This window comes from Eschrichtius robustus, chromosome 1 (assembly GCF_028021215.1).
Source record: "Eschrichtius robustus isolate mEscRob2 chromosome 1, mEscRob2.pri, whole genome shotgun sequence".
NCBI classification, from domain to species: Eukaryota; Metazoa; Chordata; class Mammalia; order Artiodactyla; family Eschrichtiidae; genus Eschrichtius; species Eschrichtius robustus.
This window is the reverse complement of record NC_090824.1, coordinates 135,148,952-135,168,820: the sequence shown is the minus strand read 5'-3', so window position 1 is coordinate 135,168,820 and position 19,869 is coordinate 135,148,952. Positions and strand designations below refer to the sequence as shown.

General features: G+C 58.1%; 1 protein-coding gene across 1 annotated transcript; it reads right to left on the bottom strand.

Moving 5' to 3' along the window:
* Positions 1 to 581: 581 nt before the first annotated feature.
* Positions 582 to 18,568, bottom strand: CSK (C-terminal Src kinase). Its single transcript, XM_068555720.1, has 13 exons — positions 17,920 to 18,568; positions 5,508 to 5,587; positions 5,041 to 5,154; positions 4,825 to 4,937; positions 4,256 to 4,475; positions 3,351 to 3,444; positions 3,092 to 3,157; positions 2,909 to 3,008; positions 2,729 to 2,819; positions 2,165 to 2,238; positions 1,883 to 2,078; positions 1,688 to 1,774; positions 582 to 1,438 (listed from the first exon to the last, which is right to left on the bottom strand). Exons 2-13 carry the CDS (start codon positions 5,520 to 5,522, stop codon positions 1,256 to 1,258), a joined length of 1,353 nt encoding a protein of 450 aa, XP_068411821.1. The 5' UTR covers positions 5,523 to 5,587; positions 17,920 to 18,568; the 3' UTR covers positions 582 to 1,255.
* Between the last annotated feature and the right edge of the window lie 1,301 nt (positions 18,569 to 19,869).

Sequence of the window (19,869 nt, the reverse complement as noted above, 5' to 3'; positions counted from 1 at the left end):
TTGCGTCCTCAGGCACGGGGCTGGGCACACATAGGGCTGGGGACGGGGCGGCAGTGCTACATCTTAGGTGGACTGTGAGAACCACCAGTGTATCAGAGTCTCCCCTTCCCCATCCCGCTCCAGGTCACCATCTCCTCTGAAGCACGAGACATTTATCCTGCCTCCTACCAAGGGGAGCCCATCTCCAGCTGGTCAGGCCTGCCTTTCTCCCCCGTCCGTGGCTCCAGCCCCCCTCATGCTGAGGGCCTGAACAACACGGCAGGAGAGGCGGCCGGGATGCCCAGGCATCACCCTGTGGACGGGACCCAAGCCCGGGACGGCCTCAGGGCCAAGACTGCCCGGCAGCAGGACACTGGGAGAGGCGGGTAGTGAGAGCTCTCCCATGGCAGACACAGGACACTCGCTCGTGCAGCTGACATAAGGCGGTGGCTACATCTCCCCGCGGTGCTCCCCACCCCGCCCCACTCACAGGGCAAGCACAGCCTCACTCACAGAGACAGGGGGATGGACAAGATGGCACGGGGATGGGAGGCCGGGTGGGACGGGCAGGCTCGGCGGAGGAAGCGCCGAGACCGGGCAGCGGGGTCCTCATGGAGTGGTTTATTACGATTCCATCTCACAAGGCAGGTGGGTGGGCGGGCGGCAGCGGCACACGGACTCCAAGCCCCTGACAGACGTCTGCCTCGGGCGCATGCAAACAGTGCAACATGGTCAAGCGCAGACACGGGGCGACCGAGGCAACACGGACAAGGAACACGGGGTGGGGAACGAGGCTGGGGCGATGGGTCCCTAGAGAGGGGCCTGGTCTCCCCAACCCTTGTGGGCAGGACAGGAAAAATAAGATTCGTACTTCTTGTAAAATGCCCATTTGCTGGGTACTTTCTTTCTCCTTATCTTGAAAAATAATAAAAAATAAACACACGGAAAAAAATCTCAAAAAAGGAAAGGGATAAAACTCTAAGAAGGCGAGATACGGGAGGCCAGGGGGAGCCTGGCCCCAGTAGGTCTCCTCAGCCTCCTCCCTTCCTGGCCCTTGGGCGGGGTTCCCAAAGCCCCACAGGTGGGTCCATGAGAGAAGGTGCCAGGCCTAGGCGGGGTCTCCGGGGGCCAGAAGGGGCGCAGGCTGCGACAGAGAAAAGAGGCCCACGGTCCTGCTGGGCTCAGTTCGGGTTTGGGCCCAGCGAGTGGGGCGCCAGGTCCGCACCCTCTCCGGGTTCAGTCCCCACAGGCCCACGACCTGGGCGGAGGCCGGCAGTCACAGGTGCAGCTCGTGGGTTTTGATGTGCTCCAGCTGCTCACGGAGCTGCAGGAAGGAGGGCCGCAGGGCGGCGTCCAGGTGCCAGCAGTTCTTCATGACCTCGTAGACCGCAGGTGGGCAGCCATCGGGGGCGTCCATCTTGTAGCCCTTCTCCACCCGCGGGACAACGTCCTTCAGGGGCTGCGGGCAGGTGGGTGGTGGTATGAATCGGTGTAAGGCCTGACCCCGAGGGGACCCCCCACTCAGCGTTGCTCTCCAAGGACCCCCTAGTTCCGCCTCAGCCCCGGCCCGGGGAGCAGCCTGGAAGGTCCCGAAGGCAGGTCTGCAGCTTCTAGGCCTCAGGCCGGGGAGGCGGGGCCCAGCCGGTCCCCCTCCCCGTCACCCCCTCCCTTGCTCCAAGCCCCACCCAGCCCCAGCGCCCACACTCACAATTCTCGGATAAGGCACTCGCCCGAAAGAGTAGATTTCCCAGAGGAGGATCCCGAAACTCCACACGTCAGACTTGGTGGAGAATTTCTGCCACGTGGATGGGAGAGGCAGTGTCAGGTCCTGGGAACTGGGGGGTGCGGGTGACCCGGGAACCCCATCCACCACTGCTCAGGCCCTGAGGAGAGGCGCGCCCACCTTCTCTCTCAGGGCCTCGGGGGCTGTCCACTTGACTGGCAGCTTGCCCGTGTCCTGGGTGCTGGAAGCCTCCTTGGTGAGGCCGAAGTCGCTGACCTTGGCCACGTTGTCCTCGGACACCAGCACGTTGCGGGCAGCCAGGTCCCGGTGCACGAAGTTGTTGCCCTCCAGGTATTCCATGGCCTCGCAGACATCTCTGGGGGCGAGGCAGACACATGTCCCCTCAGACAGGGATCCCATAGCCGCCCCCCCCACCCCCAAATCAGGCACTGCTTCACTCACAGTGAGAACTTGAGGAGACAGTCTCCGCCCAGCACCGACCGGCCCCGAGACCGCAGGTAGTCCACCAGACTCCCCTGGGGGCAGGACAGACAGACCAACAGGCCCTATAGGTCAGACTTGCCCTCTAGACCCTGGGAACAGTGGGTCTGGGGCTGGGTAAATGGCGACACTCAAGGGAGGTGTGAGGAGAGGGGAGGGGCAGGGGAGAGGTCAGGACATCGCTACTGAAGAAATATCAGAGTCTAGACGCCAGACGCTGTGCTCAGCAATTTTCATGCATTATCTCTTAATCTTCATAAATCTCTGAGGTAAACTTTGTTACTATCTCCATTCACAGATGAGGACCTGAGGTTTGGAGGGGTGACACAACTTTTCCAAGGTCGTAGTGAATAAATGGTGAGCCAAGACAAAAGCCAAGCCCTGGTGACTTCAAAGACCAGTTGGAGAGAAGGGACTGAGGGAGCAGGGGCCCAAGGGTATGGTGGGGGGCTTGGGGAGGCTGGAAGGCTCGAGCCCCAGTGTTCAGCTCCAGGATGGCAGTTGGATCGCGGGGCAGGCACACACCTTGGCCATGTACTCGGTGACGATGTAGAGCCCACCTTTCTCCTCTACGATCACGCCCAGAAGCTGTACCAGGTTGCTATGCCGAAGTTGCCTGGGGCAGGACGGGGTGGTCAGAGCCTGCCAAGCCTCCCCATCACCTCTTGGCCCCGGGTGACCTCCCCACCCCCTGCCCCAACTCACGTCATGACCGAGGCTTCAGCCAGGAAGGCCTGGGCAGTGGCGTCGTTCTTAATGCACTTGACGGCGACTTTGTTCCCTCGGTAGTCGCCCAGCATCACGTCTGGGGCAAGAGAGTTGGGGGTCGTTTCCTGGACTCCCCCCAGTCACCAGCCTCTCCTAGGGCTCCCACCCTCTCTGGCTCACCTCCAAACTCCCCCTTCCCAATGGTCTGCAGCAGCTTCAGGTCCTTCATGTTCAGCGCCCAGCCGCCTGCGGGGGGAGTGGGTGGTGAGTGAGGGGTGCTGAAGTCAGAGCAGGGGTCACAGCAGAGGCAGACTGGACTGTGACTTATGTGGGGTTCCCTGGGCGTCTCCAGAGCCTCCAGGATGGGGTGGTGCCAGGAAGCCCGGGTGGGAGGAGGCGAGTGGGCAAGTGAGGAGTGGGCGTGGGGGGTGGCACTCACTGCGGAAGAACTCATCCTGGGCCGCCACGGTGCCCTCCATGACCTTTGGCTTGATGAGGCGAGTACAGAGTCCATCTGCGTCTGAGGTGTAGTGCTGTAGTGGGCAGGGCAGGCGATCAGGGCCAGCCCCCTGTGCACCACCCAGCGGCTCCCATGCACTGCCCCGGTCTGACCACCAGACGGCAGCAGAGGCTTGTCCCACCCAGCCCAGAGTTGGTTTGGGTCAGGAGGGCTCTCCATTTCTAGCAGGGGTTAGGGAGGCCCCAGACACATGGCCCATCTCCCATGCCACCCCACACCCAGGTGCTGGACGGATACCGGGATGTTGTGATCACTCTGGGCCTCACCAGCATCCCAAAGCAGAGGACAAGTCCTGGCTCAGTCTAATACCAGCCTCTAGCCAGGTGTGCACAGGACCCTCCCCTGCCATAGGCCAAGCCAGGCCAACAGGGGGAATGTGCTGAGAGTGAGTACAGGAGGCATCTGGAGGCTGCCTGGGGCAGAGATGGCCTTGGGAGCTGCAGGGACATGTGGGCCATCAAGGTAAAGCTCATGAGGACATGTTTACATACACACAGCTGGACATACAGTTCTATGAGCGGCTGGAAGGAAGCTAGTTCTGGGATCAGAATACTCAGATTCTAGTCCTGGCACCTCCAATTCACAGCTGTGTGACCAGAGGCAGGTCCCTTAACTGCTCTGAACCTCTGTTTCCTGGCCTATGAACTGGGGTACCACCTCCCTGTGCAGGCATTGTGGGGTCAGAGATCAACCCTGGCACACAGCATGGGCTCTATCGAGGTGTGAGGAAATGTGGGCTTGCAGAGGCTGCAGGACATGCCCAAGGTCACCCAGCTAGAGCGGTGGGACTGTAGCCGGAATCAGGGCCGGCACGCTCCGCTCACCTCCACCAGCTGCATGAGGTTCTCGAAGTACACCTCCTCGTCGATGCTGAGCTTGCTGGCGTGGTATATGATGCGGTAATGCTCCACCTTGCCGTCGCAGCTCACGCACAGCGTGTAGTCCCCGGGGTAGTTGGTGCTTTCCCGCACCAGGAACAGGCCTGTCTCTGGTGGGCACAGGAGCCGCTCTGCCTGCTCCCGCGTGATCTTACCATGGAACCAGCTGCGGGGAGGCCGGGCCTGGGGTCATGGTGGCCCAAGGGCACTGCCAGGCTCCACTTCCCGAAGGCCCTCCCTCTGGCTGGCACCTCTCCACAGTTCAGAGCTCAGACAGGCTCTGGAGGCCCTCATCCTCTGCCTCCTGCCCTTCTTTCTTCAGCCCTCCTAGCTCCGTCCTCCCCTTTGAGGTCCAGCACCCAGGCCCTTCCCCTCGTCTCGAAAGGCCCTCACGGACATCCCAGCCCCTTACTCTCGCCTCCCTGCTTTCCTGACTCTCTTCTAGGGGTAACAGGGCTCCCCGTCCTCCTTCCTCCCAGACTGGGAATTCCCAACCGCTCCTCAGAGGTACTCACGGCATGAGGCTGAGCTTGGTGCCTGCCTTCACGCCCTCCCGCTTCTGGACGTAGTTGGCTGGGATGATGCCCTCACGGCCCACCTTGTTCTTGGCTTTGTACCAGTTGGGGTCCTGGGGAGAGGGGAGCCCAGACAGCTCTCAGGCTCACCCTCCCGTGCAGGGGAGACAAAACCCAGAGGTAGGAAGCGGGTAGGGGTGTGAAGTCCCTGGTTACCTTGGTAACAGCCACAATGGTGAGCACGTCTCCTTTGCAGAAGGGAAGGTCCTGCTCAGCAGTGCCGTGAAAGTTGTACTTGGCAATACATTCTGTACCGGATGGCCAGGCAGCCTGCAGGGCAGGCGACACGTGGGCGGGTGCAGCCTGGGGCAGCCCCCACCCACCTGCCTGCAAGCCCTCAAGGTCACAGCCTCTTGGCTGGCCTCCCTGAGTCTGGGTAAGGTGCCCTTCCGCCGGAGAGCTCTGGGTGTCTTCTAGCTGAGACTTCCCCACTGCCCCCAGACCTGTGCTCCCATCTTGAGGGCCCCCCATCTGACAGTGGGCCCTGGAATTCCATTTTGTTGAAAGCCAGGACTGGGGAAAAGGGGAGTGAATCGACCTGAATCCTCATTCTCTCTCTTCTCAGCACCCCCGTGGTGGTGGTGGGGATACTCCACTGCCCTAGACCCCTGCCCCTGCAGTACCTGAATTGCCGACATCTTCTCAGAAGATCTGGTGTCCCCGTGTCACAGGAAGGCCAACCTGTCACTTGGTACCATGAGAGCTGTGGGGAGAGGGGAAGATTGAGGGAAGGCTGTGAGAGGAGATAGTTCCCTCCGTCACTGACACCCTGCTCCTTCCCCATAGCAATGCGAAGAGATGTCAGAGGCTTCCAGGGCTGGGACTTGGGGCAAGGGCTGTCCTTTCCAGTTTCAGCAGGCTGAGGGCACTGGGCAGGGGAGGAGGCAGGGGATGAGGGCTGAGGACCCCCAAGGACAGAGGGCCGTCAACCCTGAGCCCATTGTGGCCTTACAGCCCTCGGAATGACCAACAGAGGCTACAAAGCGTAGGGGGTGAGTAGTGCCTGCCCCACCAGCCCCATGGCTGGATATCAGCTAAGTGGTCTGTGGGGGACCACAGGGCAGCTGTGAACCTGGGGAAGGTGCTTGGGACCTTGGGAAAGTCCCTTGTCCTCTGTGGGCCTCTTAGTTCTGTCCCCTATAAAAACTCGCCCAGGCCGTATCTCTGAAGCCAAATGTATGCCAACCCCATGGCCTGGACGCCCCACTTCCCAGCACACGCCCAAGAGAAAACAGGGCAGGCACTGCTGAGACAGGCACAGGAGCACACACAGTAGCACGATCTGTAACAAACCTCACGCTGGGAACTGCCCAGATGCCCATCAGGAGTGAGATGGATAAACTGTGTACATTCACAGAGTACTGGACAGCAGTAAACATGAATAAACTACAGCTATGAAACAACACTGATGCATCTAAACACGCTAAGCAAGACGCCAGACAGAAAGCACACATGCCGTGTGATTCCATTTGTATAAACTTCACAATCGGGATTTTCCAGGGCACGATGGCGACTCCCCTTGGAGGAGGCAGTGACTGGAAGGGGGCAAGTTCAACTCTGTAGCACTTCACTGAGCTGTACCCTTGTGGCTGGTATACGTTTTGGTGTATGTGTTTTCTTCAATAAAGTTGACTACTCCAAGAAAGTTACCCCAGCCAACCCCACACCCCAAGAGCAGCAAGTCAACCCCGTCTTGCACACACACTCTTTGTGGCCCCAGCTCAGCACTCCCTCTATGACCAGCATCTTCCCAAACACAGCCCAGAGCGCCCGTGTACCTGTCCCAGGAAGCAGAGGGATGGGGCTACTGTTCTCTTCTGACAGATGGGGAAACTGAGGCTTAGACAGGGCCAGTGACTACTCCGTGCTCACAGTATGTTAGAAGAAAAACTCCTCCATGTGCCTTGTTCCCAGGCTCATTTGCAGGACACACAAGGCCTGGGGCCTGGTTGACACTCACAAACTTTACCACCTACCCCAGGCCAGGCGGTGGAAGAAGACATTTGAGTGCAAGTGCCTAGGGGTGTGAGGTGAGTGAGGACTGCAGAGCTTAGGTGGGCTTCCTGGAGGAGGGAGCGCTGGAGCTGAGCCCTGAAGGCTGGAGGGCTAAAAAAGGCAGGGGCACCCCAGGCTGGAAGCCCATGGTGAGGAGGGCAGGAAACAGACCCTGACGGTCTGAGCACCCTGTCAGTCTGCCGCAGGGGACCGTGTGTACTGGGTCCGCCTGGCACAAAACTTGCAGGGATGGCGGGGGCTTCACATGCTGATGTGAAGAAATAGGGTTTGCTTCTGAGGGCCATGGGGTCTGGGGGCCTCAGCAGGGGAGTGTGTGGTCTTGGAGACCAGAAGGAGCCGGGGAGAACAGAGCTGGGGAGAAGCACCACGGCGTCCAGGCCCCACTTCCAGGCTTCCCTTCCTCCCGGAATACATAGTGCTTCCTGTCCCAAAGCCAGCCCGTCAACCTCTGCCATCTGGGCAGGGAGCCTGGGGCACAAGAAGGATGAGCCTGGACTCCCTTACACACACATACATTGACATGACTGAGCCACCATGAGTATAGGAAGCACCTCCAGGCTCCCAAGAACCACATGTGGGAGCCGTGAGCTCCTCTTGCCCCCATTTTATAGAAATGGAAACTGAGGCTCGCGAGGTTTGAACAACTTGCCCTACGTCACACAGCTAGTTAGGGGTGATGGTCCGGAACTTGAACTGGGGTCCCTCTGTGGCTGGCTGGGTCCCCAGCCTTCAAGACCTTCTGAATAGGGGCTCTGCCAGCTCTCCACATCCCCATGCCTCCCCCTCCCTCGCAAGATTCACCACCACCGAGGGCGAGAGGGCGAGGAGGCTGAGGCACCATTAGTCACCCTCCCAGCTGTCAGTTTGCAAACACTCCCTCCCCTGCAGGCCTGCAGCTGCTGCTGCCGCCTCCCCACTGACTAGATGATAATAACAAAAATAATAATAGGTCCTGTTTGCTGAGCACTTATTCTGTGCCGGGCCCTGTCCTTGGCACATTATGGCTCATCAAATCCTCTAACAACTGAGAGAGAGAGAGGCCATTATTATCCCCATTTTACAGATGAGCATGCTGAGCCAGGCCGAGAGGCAAGAGGCCTTACCTGAGGCTACACCTCCAGTGAGCATCCTGCCCCACGCAGGTGTCATATGCCTGAGCATCGACCCCCACCCCTGGTGCATCCCTGCCTTATATGCACGCACCACGCGGGGGCTGCCAGCAGGCTGGGACCACACTGGCCTAGAAAACAGAGTGCAAGGGAAGAGGGAGAAGCAAGCGGTGCTCAGAGGAAGGGGCAAGGCCAGGAGGGTCAGGGTGGCCTTCCTTGAGGGTCTGGGTTTTGACGATGACAGATATGGAAACGAGAGGAAGGAGCTAGCCTTTCCCCTTTGCTCTACTGGCTATGACTTCAGGACTCAGTTTCCCCATCTGTACAATGGGCTGGTGACAACCCTACAGCTCCCAGGGCTGTTCTGAAGCCTGCTTTCTTCCCACAGAAATCCTGCCAGCAGGAGCTGCAGACCCTCTCTGACGGCTCCTCCCTGGTGAAGTCATGAGGCCAGGACAGTCCCGTCCTTAGGGCTCTGAGGGTCCAGCTGGGCTATCCCCCTCCAGGTCAGAGGCCAAGAGTCAGAGTGGCTGGGAGGGGCTACTGCAAACCTAGGCCTCTAGTCAGGCCTTGATCAGGCACAGAGGGGCCCTTCCAGGGTTATGTGAACCTTGTTTCAGGCCACTTTGTGGAAGAAGTGCAGGAACATCATCCTGGGAGTCAAGGGCTCTGAGTCCTGTTCCTGGCTCTGCCACCAACTTGTTGTGTGACCTTGGGAAAGTCCCTTGACCCTTCTGGGGCTCACTGGCTCTCCAGCACCTGAACCAGATCCCTTTCTCACCTGCTGCTCCTAGGACCCCGGTGCCCCACCCACCTCCCCGCCTTGGCATTCCCTCTCCACTCCCTCCCCCCTTCTCTACCCAAGGAACTTCCACTCAACCTTCAGGGTTGCACGTGTGCCTAACAAAATGTAGTAGGACAGTCCCTGCAGTACTGTTTGTTGTAGCAAGAGATTGGGAGACAACCTTTATGTCCGTTAATAAAGAACCAAGTAAATAAATGACCAGATAGCCCTAAAAGGCAACAACACAACTCCAGCTGTTATGGGGCCAGGACGGATCTCTAGGTGCTGATACAGAAACCTCCCCATGATAGAGTAAGTAGAAATGGCAAAAAGCCAGCTCAAGTCACGAAGGAAACGTTGCTGGGGGAATAGGACAGTGACATGGCATCTGAGTACCACCCTCCAGATTAATCACAGAGAGGAAAAAGCACCTCCACCACAGGGAGATGTGGCAGATGCCTCGTTAACCGAGTGATCAAATTAAGCATCTCCAATAATGAGAGGAGCATACTGAGTGCCTCCTGCACTAAGGAGGGCACAGCATCCTCTGTGCGATGGGCCCGCAGAGCTGCTTAACCTGACTCCAGTCAGGAAGACGTAGGCAGACAGAGACCAAATAACTGGCCTGGACTCTTACAGTCAATGTCATAAAAGACAAAACAAACAAAGAAAGGCTGGGGAATGTTCTGGATTAAACAAGACACAAAAGAAACATGACAGAACAACAAAATGATAATTTCGTGAGATGAATGATGTGTTAAGTAACCTTATCGTGGTAATCGTTTCACAATATGCACATATATCAAATCATCACACTGTATACCTTAAACTTACACAACATTAAATCGCAATTACATCTCAACAAAGCTGGAAAAGAAAAAAAGAAAAGAAAAGACACATGATAGCAAGATTCAATGAGTGATTCTGAATCAGATTCTGGATCAGAGGGAAAAAATAGCTATAAAGATCATTTGGGGACAACTGGGAAAATGAAATGTTAGATAATGTTATGGAATTAATGTTAATTTTCTTAGCTGTGATCATGGTACTGTGATTATGTAAGAGATACATGATAAAGTACTTAGGAGAGAAAGGTACGATGCCTGCAACTAACACTCAAATAAATCAGCAAAAAAAAAATACGTATACACATATCTCCATGTATATAAAAGAAGAGGTAAAGCGAATGTGGCAAAATGTTAAGAACTGGTGAATCTGGGTAAAGTATACATGGGTATTCATTATACCATTATTTCAGCTTCTTGGTAGGTCTGAAATACTCAAAGACCGAAAAAAAAAGCAGGGTGCAAGACATCCCCCATGGTATATTACAAATTATTGTTTTTTAAAAGGACATACCATTCACCCCTAACCTTAGATATGCACGGATTATCTCTGAAAGATAGAAGAAACTGATAACAGAGGTTGTCTCTGGGAATGGGAAGGAGTAGTGAGTATCAAGTTCAAGGGAAACTTACTGTTCGTTGTATATTTGCTATTTTGTTCTTTTAACTTTTGTTTTTTTAACCACATGCATCTATTACGTTCCCCCTAAAAATAAGATTAGTAAGAAAATCAATAACTTTTTGAAAACCACTTGTGCCAGGAGCCTTCCGTGGCTCCCCAGCTGTGGCGGCTGCTCCGGGCCTCCAGAGCCTCTCACGCCCGACGCTCCAGTGAGAAGCTCACTGACCCTGGCCTGGGAGCCCCTGCAGGAGGAGAGCCGGGCCCAGGGCGGCTGCTCAGCGCGTGAGTGCTGAATGAATGAATGAACCAACAAACAACAGGGGGAAGCTAGGCTGGCTGCACCACACTGTGGTCCCATAACTGACAGGACTATATTTAACCCCAAAGGGACAGCAGTTGCCACCCCACCCCCACAGGGCTGGGGGACAGGGGGCTTTCACTCCGACTTCCTGCCCCAAACCCTGCTCCCAGGAGTTCTTGTGCTGGGGTCCCGGGAACAGGCTGGGCATTGTGCCCAAGCGCTGAGGTCAGTGGCCACAGCCTCAGGCAGGCCTTTCTTGGGAGCCCAGGCTGGCAGGGAGGGGGGAAGCCCAGCAACTGCCCTTTCCCTGCCTTGCGGAAGCTGTAGACCCTCACAGCCTAGCACGTGCTGAGGGCCAGGGTAGGTTAAGGGGCTCCTGCCCTGCCCCCCTCACCAAAACTCCACTGCCTAATGGGGCGTGGGAGCCTTCTGTAACTGTTTACACCCAGCTAAAAATAGCCACTGAAAAGGGAAGTGCACAAGAGACCTGGGGGAACTCTAGGGGCCACAGCCCCCAGAGACTCTGGTCCTGCCACAGGACCCAGCTGGAGCCTCTGCGGGGCAGGGCAGCCCCCAGAGGCAACAAGCAGGTCCACCTTGCCCTCTCATTCTTTGAGCCACTGTTTCAAGAGGCTCCCTGTGAGCCCAGCTCCATGTGTGGTGGCCAGGAGGGACAGGAGGGGGGAAGCGCCCAGGAGGTCCTGCCCTTGGGACCCCAAGAATGCTACCCAGCATCTCTCCTCTGTCCCCAGCCCTGCTCCAGCCCTCCTGGCTACCAGGTGATCAGTCACGGCCAGGTGTGCTTGGTGCCTCAGCAGAGGAGAGAGACAAAGGCCACTGGGGAAGGCTTCCAGGAAGAGGGGGAGGGGAGGGGAGGATCTCAGGTAGAAGCGACTGTGCTAGATCGGGCCAGGATTAGGATTTCAAACAGTGGTACAGAGAGAGTTAATTAAGGCTGGAGGAGGCTCAGGGTGAGGGGGAGGAGGCTCAGGGTGAGGGGGGTGAGGGTCCACAGAGGCTCTGAACCCAGGCAGTCTGGCACACAGCTCTGCGTTTCTGATTGGGCACGCCCCTCCGAAAGACACCTGAGGAGGGCGGGGCACCAACAGCAGCTGGGCTGGTTTGGCAGCAGTAAAATCAGCCCCACCTCTGGTTCTGCACAGGGCACCCAGGCTGATGGCACTGTGATGCCCCTGGCCACACACCAGGCCATGGGCTGGAGGCTGGTTCCCACTGAGCCAGATGGGTGGTCCCAGAGCCCTCAGCTGGGCAGCTGCAGAATTGGGCACAAGACCCTTGGAGAGACCCGAACCTCCCTGGGGGTCAGGAGAGGGCTGGAAGGATGGACGATCCCACTTTGTCTCCAGTGTGAGCTGCCCCACCCTCGCCCCCAGCGTTCCCTCAGCATCCAGCACCCCTGCCCTAAGGGGAGGGGTGAGTTTAATGGCTGCAAAATGTTAAAAACCAAATTACAGCAACTCACTGGCTTTTTTCCTGCCCTCCAATGGCTCAGTGGGGGCTGGAGCTAGAGGAGGCTAATAAGGAAGGGGAGCCTCCTTCCCCAGGCACTGCTGCAGCTTGAGGCCGACACTCCTGGCCCAGAAAGGTTTCTAATTACCGCTCAGGAGCCTAATTACCTACATGCACTGGGCAGTGGGGACTCCAGGCCTCTGTTCCGCCACCCCCCTCAGCACAGGCTGTGGTCTTTGCATCTTCATTTGCCTACATTTACATACAGCCTCTCAGCACTGACCTCCAATGAACCCTTAAAAACCACCTCCAACGAACCCTTAAAAACCAGAGTGTCCTTGTCCCTCACCCCAAAGTCCCCTAGCCACGTTATAGGTGGGGAGACTGCGGCCCGGAGGCCGGTGAGCTGGCCCCCAGATTCCTGGTCTCCCCATCTCAGAACTGGGACCCCGAGAACACATGGCTCAGAAGGTAAAGCTGAGGGGCCCCAACTCAAAGGACGTGCAGTCTTGCTACCCAGTGTAGGGAGAAGGGTTACCAACACCCTCGCCCCACAGGATGGACTGTAAAAATGAAAGCACGAAGAGGGAGAGCCTACTGACCCAATCCTGCCTTAGTTACTTAATCCTCCAAAAAACCCCATGAGGTTTTCCTGCTGATTTGTTTGACAGAGGAGGAACCAGGCTGAGGAGGATCACCCAGCTTCCAAGGGGTAGAGCAAGGATTTCAGCTCAGATTTGTCTGAACTTGGTCGGGAGAAAACCCCTCCCTTTCCTTAGGCAGGACAGATGACACCCTGGACAGAGAGGTGAGAGTGGGCAGCTGAGGGGAGGTCCACCCAGAGATCGGCCCTCCTGCTCTGGGAAGGATGGGTTACATCTGTGCCATACCGTGCCTCGCACAGCAACTAGAGAAGCCAGCAGCCCTAGAGAGTGTAGCAGCTCTAAGCAAGGACCTCTGCCCCTACCCTGTCTCTTTCTCAAATGCTTCTTGATTTTCATGGCCCTTCCTCTCCAGGAAGCCCTCCTGGCTGCTCCAGCCTACACAGATCCTCAGCTTCTGAGCTCCCCCCCAGCCCCGCCAGGAAGTTGGAACCACAGGCCTCTCCCCACTGACTGACTCCTCTCTGACTCTGGCCTCCTCTGTTGGTCGGCAGGGGGGCCTCACGGGTCCTTCTCTCCTCTCCCCTCCAGTCTCCCTGACAGCATGGGCCACAGATGTCCGGCCCGGGTGAGGAGCAGGGGCTGGGCTGGGCAGGGCTGAGAAGCAGCAGCCAGGGTGTGCAGGCGTCATATGACACCCAGGTTTTCACCCACTCACAAGGCTTCCAACTGTGCAGAGAGCAGGACCCGCGGGGAGGAGGGGGGCACCAGGCAGCCTCTCCTGCTTCTAGGGGCCTAGACCACGGAAGGGGACGGGGAGGCGGAGGGAAGCTGCGGTTGGAGGCCCAGCCCCACTGAGGCGTACATAGCTGGTGTGTGATGAGAAGCTACCCTCATCACAGTACCTCAAAACCAGGAAGAGAAACCGAGCTGGCAGAAGGGCGAGCTGGGCTGCATGGGGCCCTCAGGTCCCTGGGGGCCTGCCAAGGGGAGCTCCTGGACAGTCGCTGGACAAACACTTGTCCCTCCCAGGCCTCAGTTTCCCCATGGGAAAAATGGGATTCTCTCCCTGGTCCTGCCAGTGTGACCCTGATTGGTACGGGCTGCATCATGCCTGATACAAGAGACCCCCCACCCCCCCCCAGTTAGTGGAGTACTCCTGGTCCCCCAGCAGGCTCTGGCCTCTCCTGGGTAGCAGGGCTTGGCCCCCCGAAGCCAGCCTCGCCCTGCTTGCTTCTCCCCTCAGCCACGCAGGGAGCACACTAGCTCTTCTTCACCAGCTCTTTATTTTTAGGTCTGAATTTGACTTTAATCATTACTTAGCGGATTCTATTTCCAGCCCTTGGATGAAGGGACCCAGAGGAGAGGAGGAGGGGAGGCAGTGCTCCCTGCCTGGTGTGGAGGGTGGCCTGCCTCCTCCACCCATCCTGTCCCCAACCAAGAAGGGGGGGCACTGAGAAACTCCCAAAGTGCTCACCCCAGCCAGGCCAGCATCTTGGAGAGGACCGCACCCTGTGACCTCATCCCAGCCCGAGCTGTGGGACAGGAGGGCAGTTGTAATGCCCGCCTCCCCTGCGCCAAGACCAGGGAGGAGGGGGACACTCCAAAGGCAAAAGTCTGGCGGCCAGAGTCCAAGGTCATGCGCCTGGGAGCCCTCTGCAATGAATGGGCCACCTTGGGGAGAACCCTCTACCTAGGTTAGTCCTGAGCCATACCAGGGTCATCTGGGGCTATGGTCTCCTAGGCCCTGGGAGTGCCAAGCTGAGACTGGTCTCCTCCTACTGTCCATGGGCTGACCCTAGCAGGGCATTCCCAGTTCTCTGATCTCCACAGAAGTGGAACAAGAGGAAGCAAGCGATGTCACAGCAGTACACGCTCAGATTAGACCTGGGGAGCACCTGCTGAAGAGAAGGACACTAACACACAAGACTTCCCTAGTGATTTGTGGACCATCTATGTTCCCCTTCAACTCCCAGCTGGGAGGCTCTAGAATCTCTGCCTTCTGACCCCAACTGTCTTCCCTTCCCCAGCCGCTGGGCGGGAGGATGAGGCAGGCATGGCTGTCCCTGGCTTGGGGCTCAGGATGCCTGGGTTCCTTGCTAAGACTCAGTTTTCCCAGGGAAAGTAGGCCTCTGTCTCCACTGGGGAAATGTGGGGCTGGCCTAGGAAGTAGCTGAAGCTGGGGGACAGGAGGTAGCCAGGCTCTCAGAGAAAAGGCCTCGTCCATTCAGCCCTGATGCTGGAAGAACAGAGGGAGAATGGGTAGGGCCAGGCCCCAGAAACCAACCAGTAGCCCACCTTCCACATGGTGATGGGGATGGGGGAAGGCAGAGGGGGGGACAGGATACTGGCCAGAGCAGTCTCTGAACACAGGGTTTCTGAAGGGCTCCCTGGGCAGAGACCACCCTTGGCTAGGTGAGCCATCAGCCAGCCCTGGCCCGGGTGTCTTCTGCACACGCTGAGGCAGCCTGCAGTGGGCACTCCTTCAACAAAGCCTACCCCTTCTTACAGAGCGCCTAGTGGATGCCAGGGGGTGTGCCAGGCACCTTCTAGTACCTTGGTTAGTTAGTTCCGTGTCCGCACACTCCCCTCTGAAGTAGGTATCACCGTCCCTGTTGTGTATATAAAGGAACTCTGGCTCAAAGGATGACCTGTCCAAGGTCCCTCTTCCCTGGCCTAAATGGCACAGCTGGGCCTGGAATCACGTTGGTTGGGTGCCAAGCTGCCCACTCTCTCCTACACCCTCAGCTGCTTTGGGGGCCTGCAGTAACAACAATTACAACAGCAACAGATGGGAAACAACGATGCACAAGCTTGGTAAGAGGGTTGGGGTGAGGTTGCTGTGGCAGAGCTTTCGGGAATATTTTATAGCTTTTTAGGGGCAAAGTCGCACAGATTGTGTAGCAACATGACAAAATGCCCAGATATGGTATTAAATGAAAAAAGGTGTGATGGCACGCACACCCAAATGAAAACAGCGACAAAGGAAAAAAAGATCAGGAAAAGACTGGCTGGGAGCTCCAAGATACTAACAGTCACTGTGCCGGTGAAGAAACGGTGGGTGAATTTTCCGTGTTCTAAATTTTCTGTAGCGCTGTTTCGTTACTTTCTTAATTAAGAACCCTAATATTATTTACCTACATACGTAGTTTTCTCGTAATGAGCTCAGATTTGCTTCCTGGGGACCCACCTGCCACCCAGCTCTGGTCCTGGTGTCTGGGACATCAAGGGATGGCCTTTCTGATTTGGGACAGCCCGTCAGACACATGAGGGTCCTTCCCTACCTTCTCTTTCCCAGATCAAACACCTTTGGGGACAATGAGATTCAAAACCTCGCAAAGAACAAGCTCAGAACTGGACCCAAGCCGTCCTGCCAGATCAGGCTTGTTGGGGCGGCCACGTCACACTGTGAGCCCTGGGCCTCTGTCTCTGCCTGTACTCTGGTCTGTTCTGTGATGGCTCAACCCCTTGGGGCCTGGTGCCCTCTGCAGTGGTGCTGGGGACCGTCTTCTGGTCCTTCTCTGTCTCAGACCCAAGGCAGAGAGAAGAGCAGGGAGGAAGGCACCAAGCTCGCCACACAAAAAGTGAAGCCCTGCACACGTGCTTGCTTGAGGCCAGACCCCTTTCTACTAGGGTCTTGGGACCCTGGCCTGCACCCAACAGCTCACAGGCATCCAACCACGTCAGGCTTCAGCCCCAGGCCCTCAGGCTGGCAAGGAAGTTAGGGCTGGGTGAGCGGAGCCTCACAGGCCCAACACATCTGTGTCCCTTCCACTGTGCATGTCAGGGCAACCGGAAACAACTCTAAATCAAGGGCAGAGGCCTGAGCGGGACAAAACTGCCAGCAGCCCCAAGGGGCCCCAGACATGGCTAAGTATCCTCCAGGGAACCTCCCACACTTCCAGCAGCAAAAGGATCCTGCCACAGTCCCAATCTCCTTCCTGCTGCCTTCACCCTGTTCCTGCTGGGGCCCCACCAAGAAAGACACTGGGAACACCAGGGTGTAGGGAACTTGGAAGACACCCCCTGGGTGTCCCCACTCTGACAATGCTCCCATGCCAAGGCTGTAGGGTGCTCCCTGTGGAAATGGGGCTCTCGCCTTCCCCATCCAGATCCCATTCACCAGCTGAGCCAAAGGTGTATAGGAGGGAGGGGTCAGGAATGACCACCAGGCTGTTTCAGTTCAGCACCAGGGCTGCACCCCGTGGGTGCCCCACACACTCACCGCATCCCTCAGTGGGGCCCAGCCTCAGGCACCAGGGGGAAATCCCACAGGCAGTGCCGATGCTGCCCGAGCCCAGACCCAGGCAGAGCCGGGGCCGGAAGCCCTCTCCCTTCTCTCTAGCTCTCTGTAGGGGAGCACGTGCTCACCCCGCAAGGACCCATGGGCCAGGCTGGGGGCTTATGTCCCTGGTGGGTAAAGGCACCTGCCTGGTTTCTCGCTACCCACATCAGTCCAGCCCTGCAGAGCAGGGGCGATGAAAGGACAGACAGCCTAACTCTGCCAGAGGCCTGGGATAGCAACTTCCCCCTTTAAGCCTCAGTCCCCTGGTCTACAAAATAGGAGGGAAAATAAACCCCTAGTTAAGCTCCAAGAATCTAGTGGCTGGACACGCCCCTTCCTGACACCTGGCTGGGCCCTGAGGAGCCTGGGAGAACGGGCTGACAAGGCTGCCAGGAGGTGGGGGCATGGTCCTAATGCCCAGTGTCACCTCCACCCAGGACAGAGGCCCTGCCCAGTTTCCCCACCCTAGGGTCAGAGGTCCCTTGGCTTAGGCCTGGTCTTCTGGGAGGCCGAGGGTGACAGGCTCAACCTCTGGCAGGCTCAAGGGAGGTGGCTGGGCCCTGGGCTTCCTGGAGACGGCAGGGCCTCCGCAGGGGAATGCGGGAGGGGTCAGAACCAGGCAGGCCAAGGAACCTGCAGGGAGGCCCTGGGCCGGGAATGGCAAACCGCCCATTTTCCTGGGCCCTGGCCCATACCGACCCCCTCCCTCTAGGCTCCAGCCAGCCCCCACAAGAGGGGGAGGACAGACTCGGGGTGGCCTAAGACAAGTCTGTGGCGCTCGAAAGGCAGTACCTCCCTCGTGCGCTCCCCTCCCAGTCGGGCTGACAGTGACTCCCGGGAGATTTCGAACCCGGGAAGGAGGGGGTAAGGGAGGTGGGGGATGGGTGTGGACGCCACGGCAGCTGCAACAGAAGCAACAGAAGCGGGACGAGCGACCTCCACCCGCCTCCCGCCGGGAAGCACTCGGACGCCCACCTCCTCCAGGTCTGCCAGGCACTCACCTCTCTCGGGGCACTGCGGTCCGGTCCACCTCGCTGCGGGCAGCATCAGCGGCCTGCGGGGCAGTCCATGCGGCCAGGGGGGAGGGGAGGGGCGCAGGGGTCCCCGGGTTGTGCGGTACAAAGAGGTCTGGGTGCGAAAGGAGGGGGAGGAGGGACGGCCAGACAGAGGCAGGGGGATGGCCTCGCGGCCCGGGTCGGGGAGGGAAGAAAGGCGGGGGAAGGGGGGCGGGAGGGAGTCGGGGGGAGGAAACAATGTAGCCGGCGCGGCCCCGGTAGAGTTCCGCTTCCGAACGCCGCCACAGAGGTTCGATTTGGGGACGTCGCGCCGGCTGCCCGGGGCTGCCCCGGACCCTGGATCGGGGCCGCAGGGGGGTCTCCGCGTTCCACGTCCCGGAGGCTCCGGCGGCCACAGGCTGGCTGGAGCGGGAGAGACCGCTGGCCGGGGGATGGCCCCGACGGCGGCGCGGGCGGGCGATCGCCCCGCTCGGACCCCACCCCGGCAAGACCTCCGGGCAGGGTGCGGGGTGGGGCGAGAGCGGGAGGGCGACGGCGGTCTCAGTGGCGGCGGCCAAGCTCGGCTCGCCCTGGGCTCCGCTGGGAGGAAACTCGCAGGCCTGGCGAGAGGAAGCGCGGCCCGGATCCTCCGCCCGCGGCAGCGCGCCTGCGCGAGGGAGCCGGCCCGGCGCGCCGCGGGGCGTGGGCCGGCGGGGCGGCGCCCCCTGCCGGGCGCCGGGGGCACTGCGGGGGGGTGTGTCCGCGCCCACGCCCTGCCCCCACCTGCCCACTGGCGCTGAAGGATCCTGAAGGTCCCTCACCGAGGGCCGACCAGCCCGCCTTGGAGCAACGTGCAAGCCTTCCCCGGGCGCAGCTCCCTCGATGTAGAAGCGATTGAGGCCAGGCCTGGTCCCCTCTCCTCGGATCTGTTTGTGGAGAGTGGGCCTCACTCACAGCAGCATTCATAGATTCACGAGCATTTCCTGGCGCTGACAATGTGACAATTCAGGAGTCTACTAGTAGGACCACTTCGTTACCATCAAGGAGTTCCCAGTACTGACAGGCCAACAGACAAGCGCTAAGAAATAACTGATAAAAGTGAAGAAGTGGTGTACAAAGTCCACAGGAAGCAGAAAAGAGGGAAGGCCTAATGAGACTTCACAGAGCTGGGACCTTAGGCAGAAGGAACAGCATGGACAAAGGTAGGGAGAGGTGAGAGCACTTGATGGCTCTGGGAACTGTAAATAGCTCAGTACGGCTGCAGTTTGCAGTGTGGGTCCAGGAAAGTAGTGGGAGATGGGGTCCCTGCAAGCCCCAGAGACAAGAGAGATCCAAAGGCCCTTATGGAACTTTCCTGGACTTTGTTTTCAGCCTGGTAGCAGTGAGGAAGTTGTCAATAGCTATGTGATTTTGGGAAAGTTACTTAACCTCTCTGTGCTCTAGTTTACCAAATGGGGAAAGTAATAGCACCAACTTCTTAAGGTTTTGTGGGGAGGAAATGAGTTAATACCCTTAAAGTGCTTAGCGTGCAGCGGCTGGCACATGGTCAGCCCTTAGCTAAGTATCACCTGTTATTATATATTACTGTTAACGAGGAGCAGGGCGTGATCTGCTCTGAGCTCAGGAGCAGACAGTGTGTGTGTGTGTGTGCGTGCGCGCGTGTGTGTGAGGGGGGAGCATAGAGTTGGGGGCGGGGGCAATGATGGAGGAGAGACCAGAGACTCCAGTGTGGGTACAAGGAGGCAGGGCACTTCCTAGGGACTGGGCCCTGAAGGAAGGGTCAGGGTTGGCGGGGCAGAGGGGAGGGGCATTCTGTGGTGGGGAAAATGAGGTGTACAGGCAAAGTCTTTTTTTTTTTTTTTTTTTTAAAGAAGGGGGCCTTTCTCTATATGTTATCTTTTTATTTTCATTTGGCAGTTAACAAGGATCCCCATTTGGGACATTTTTGTGGGTAGG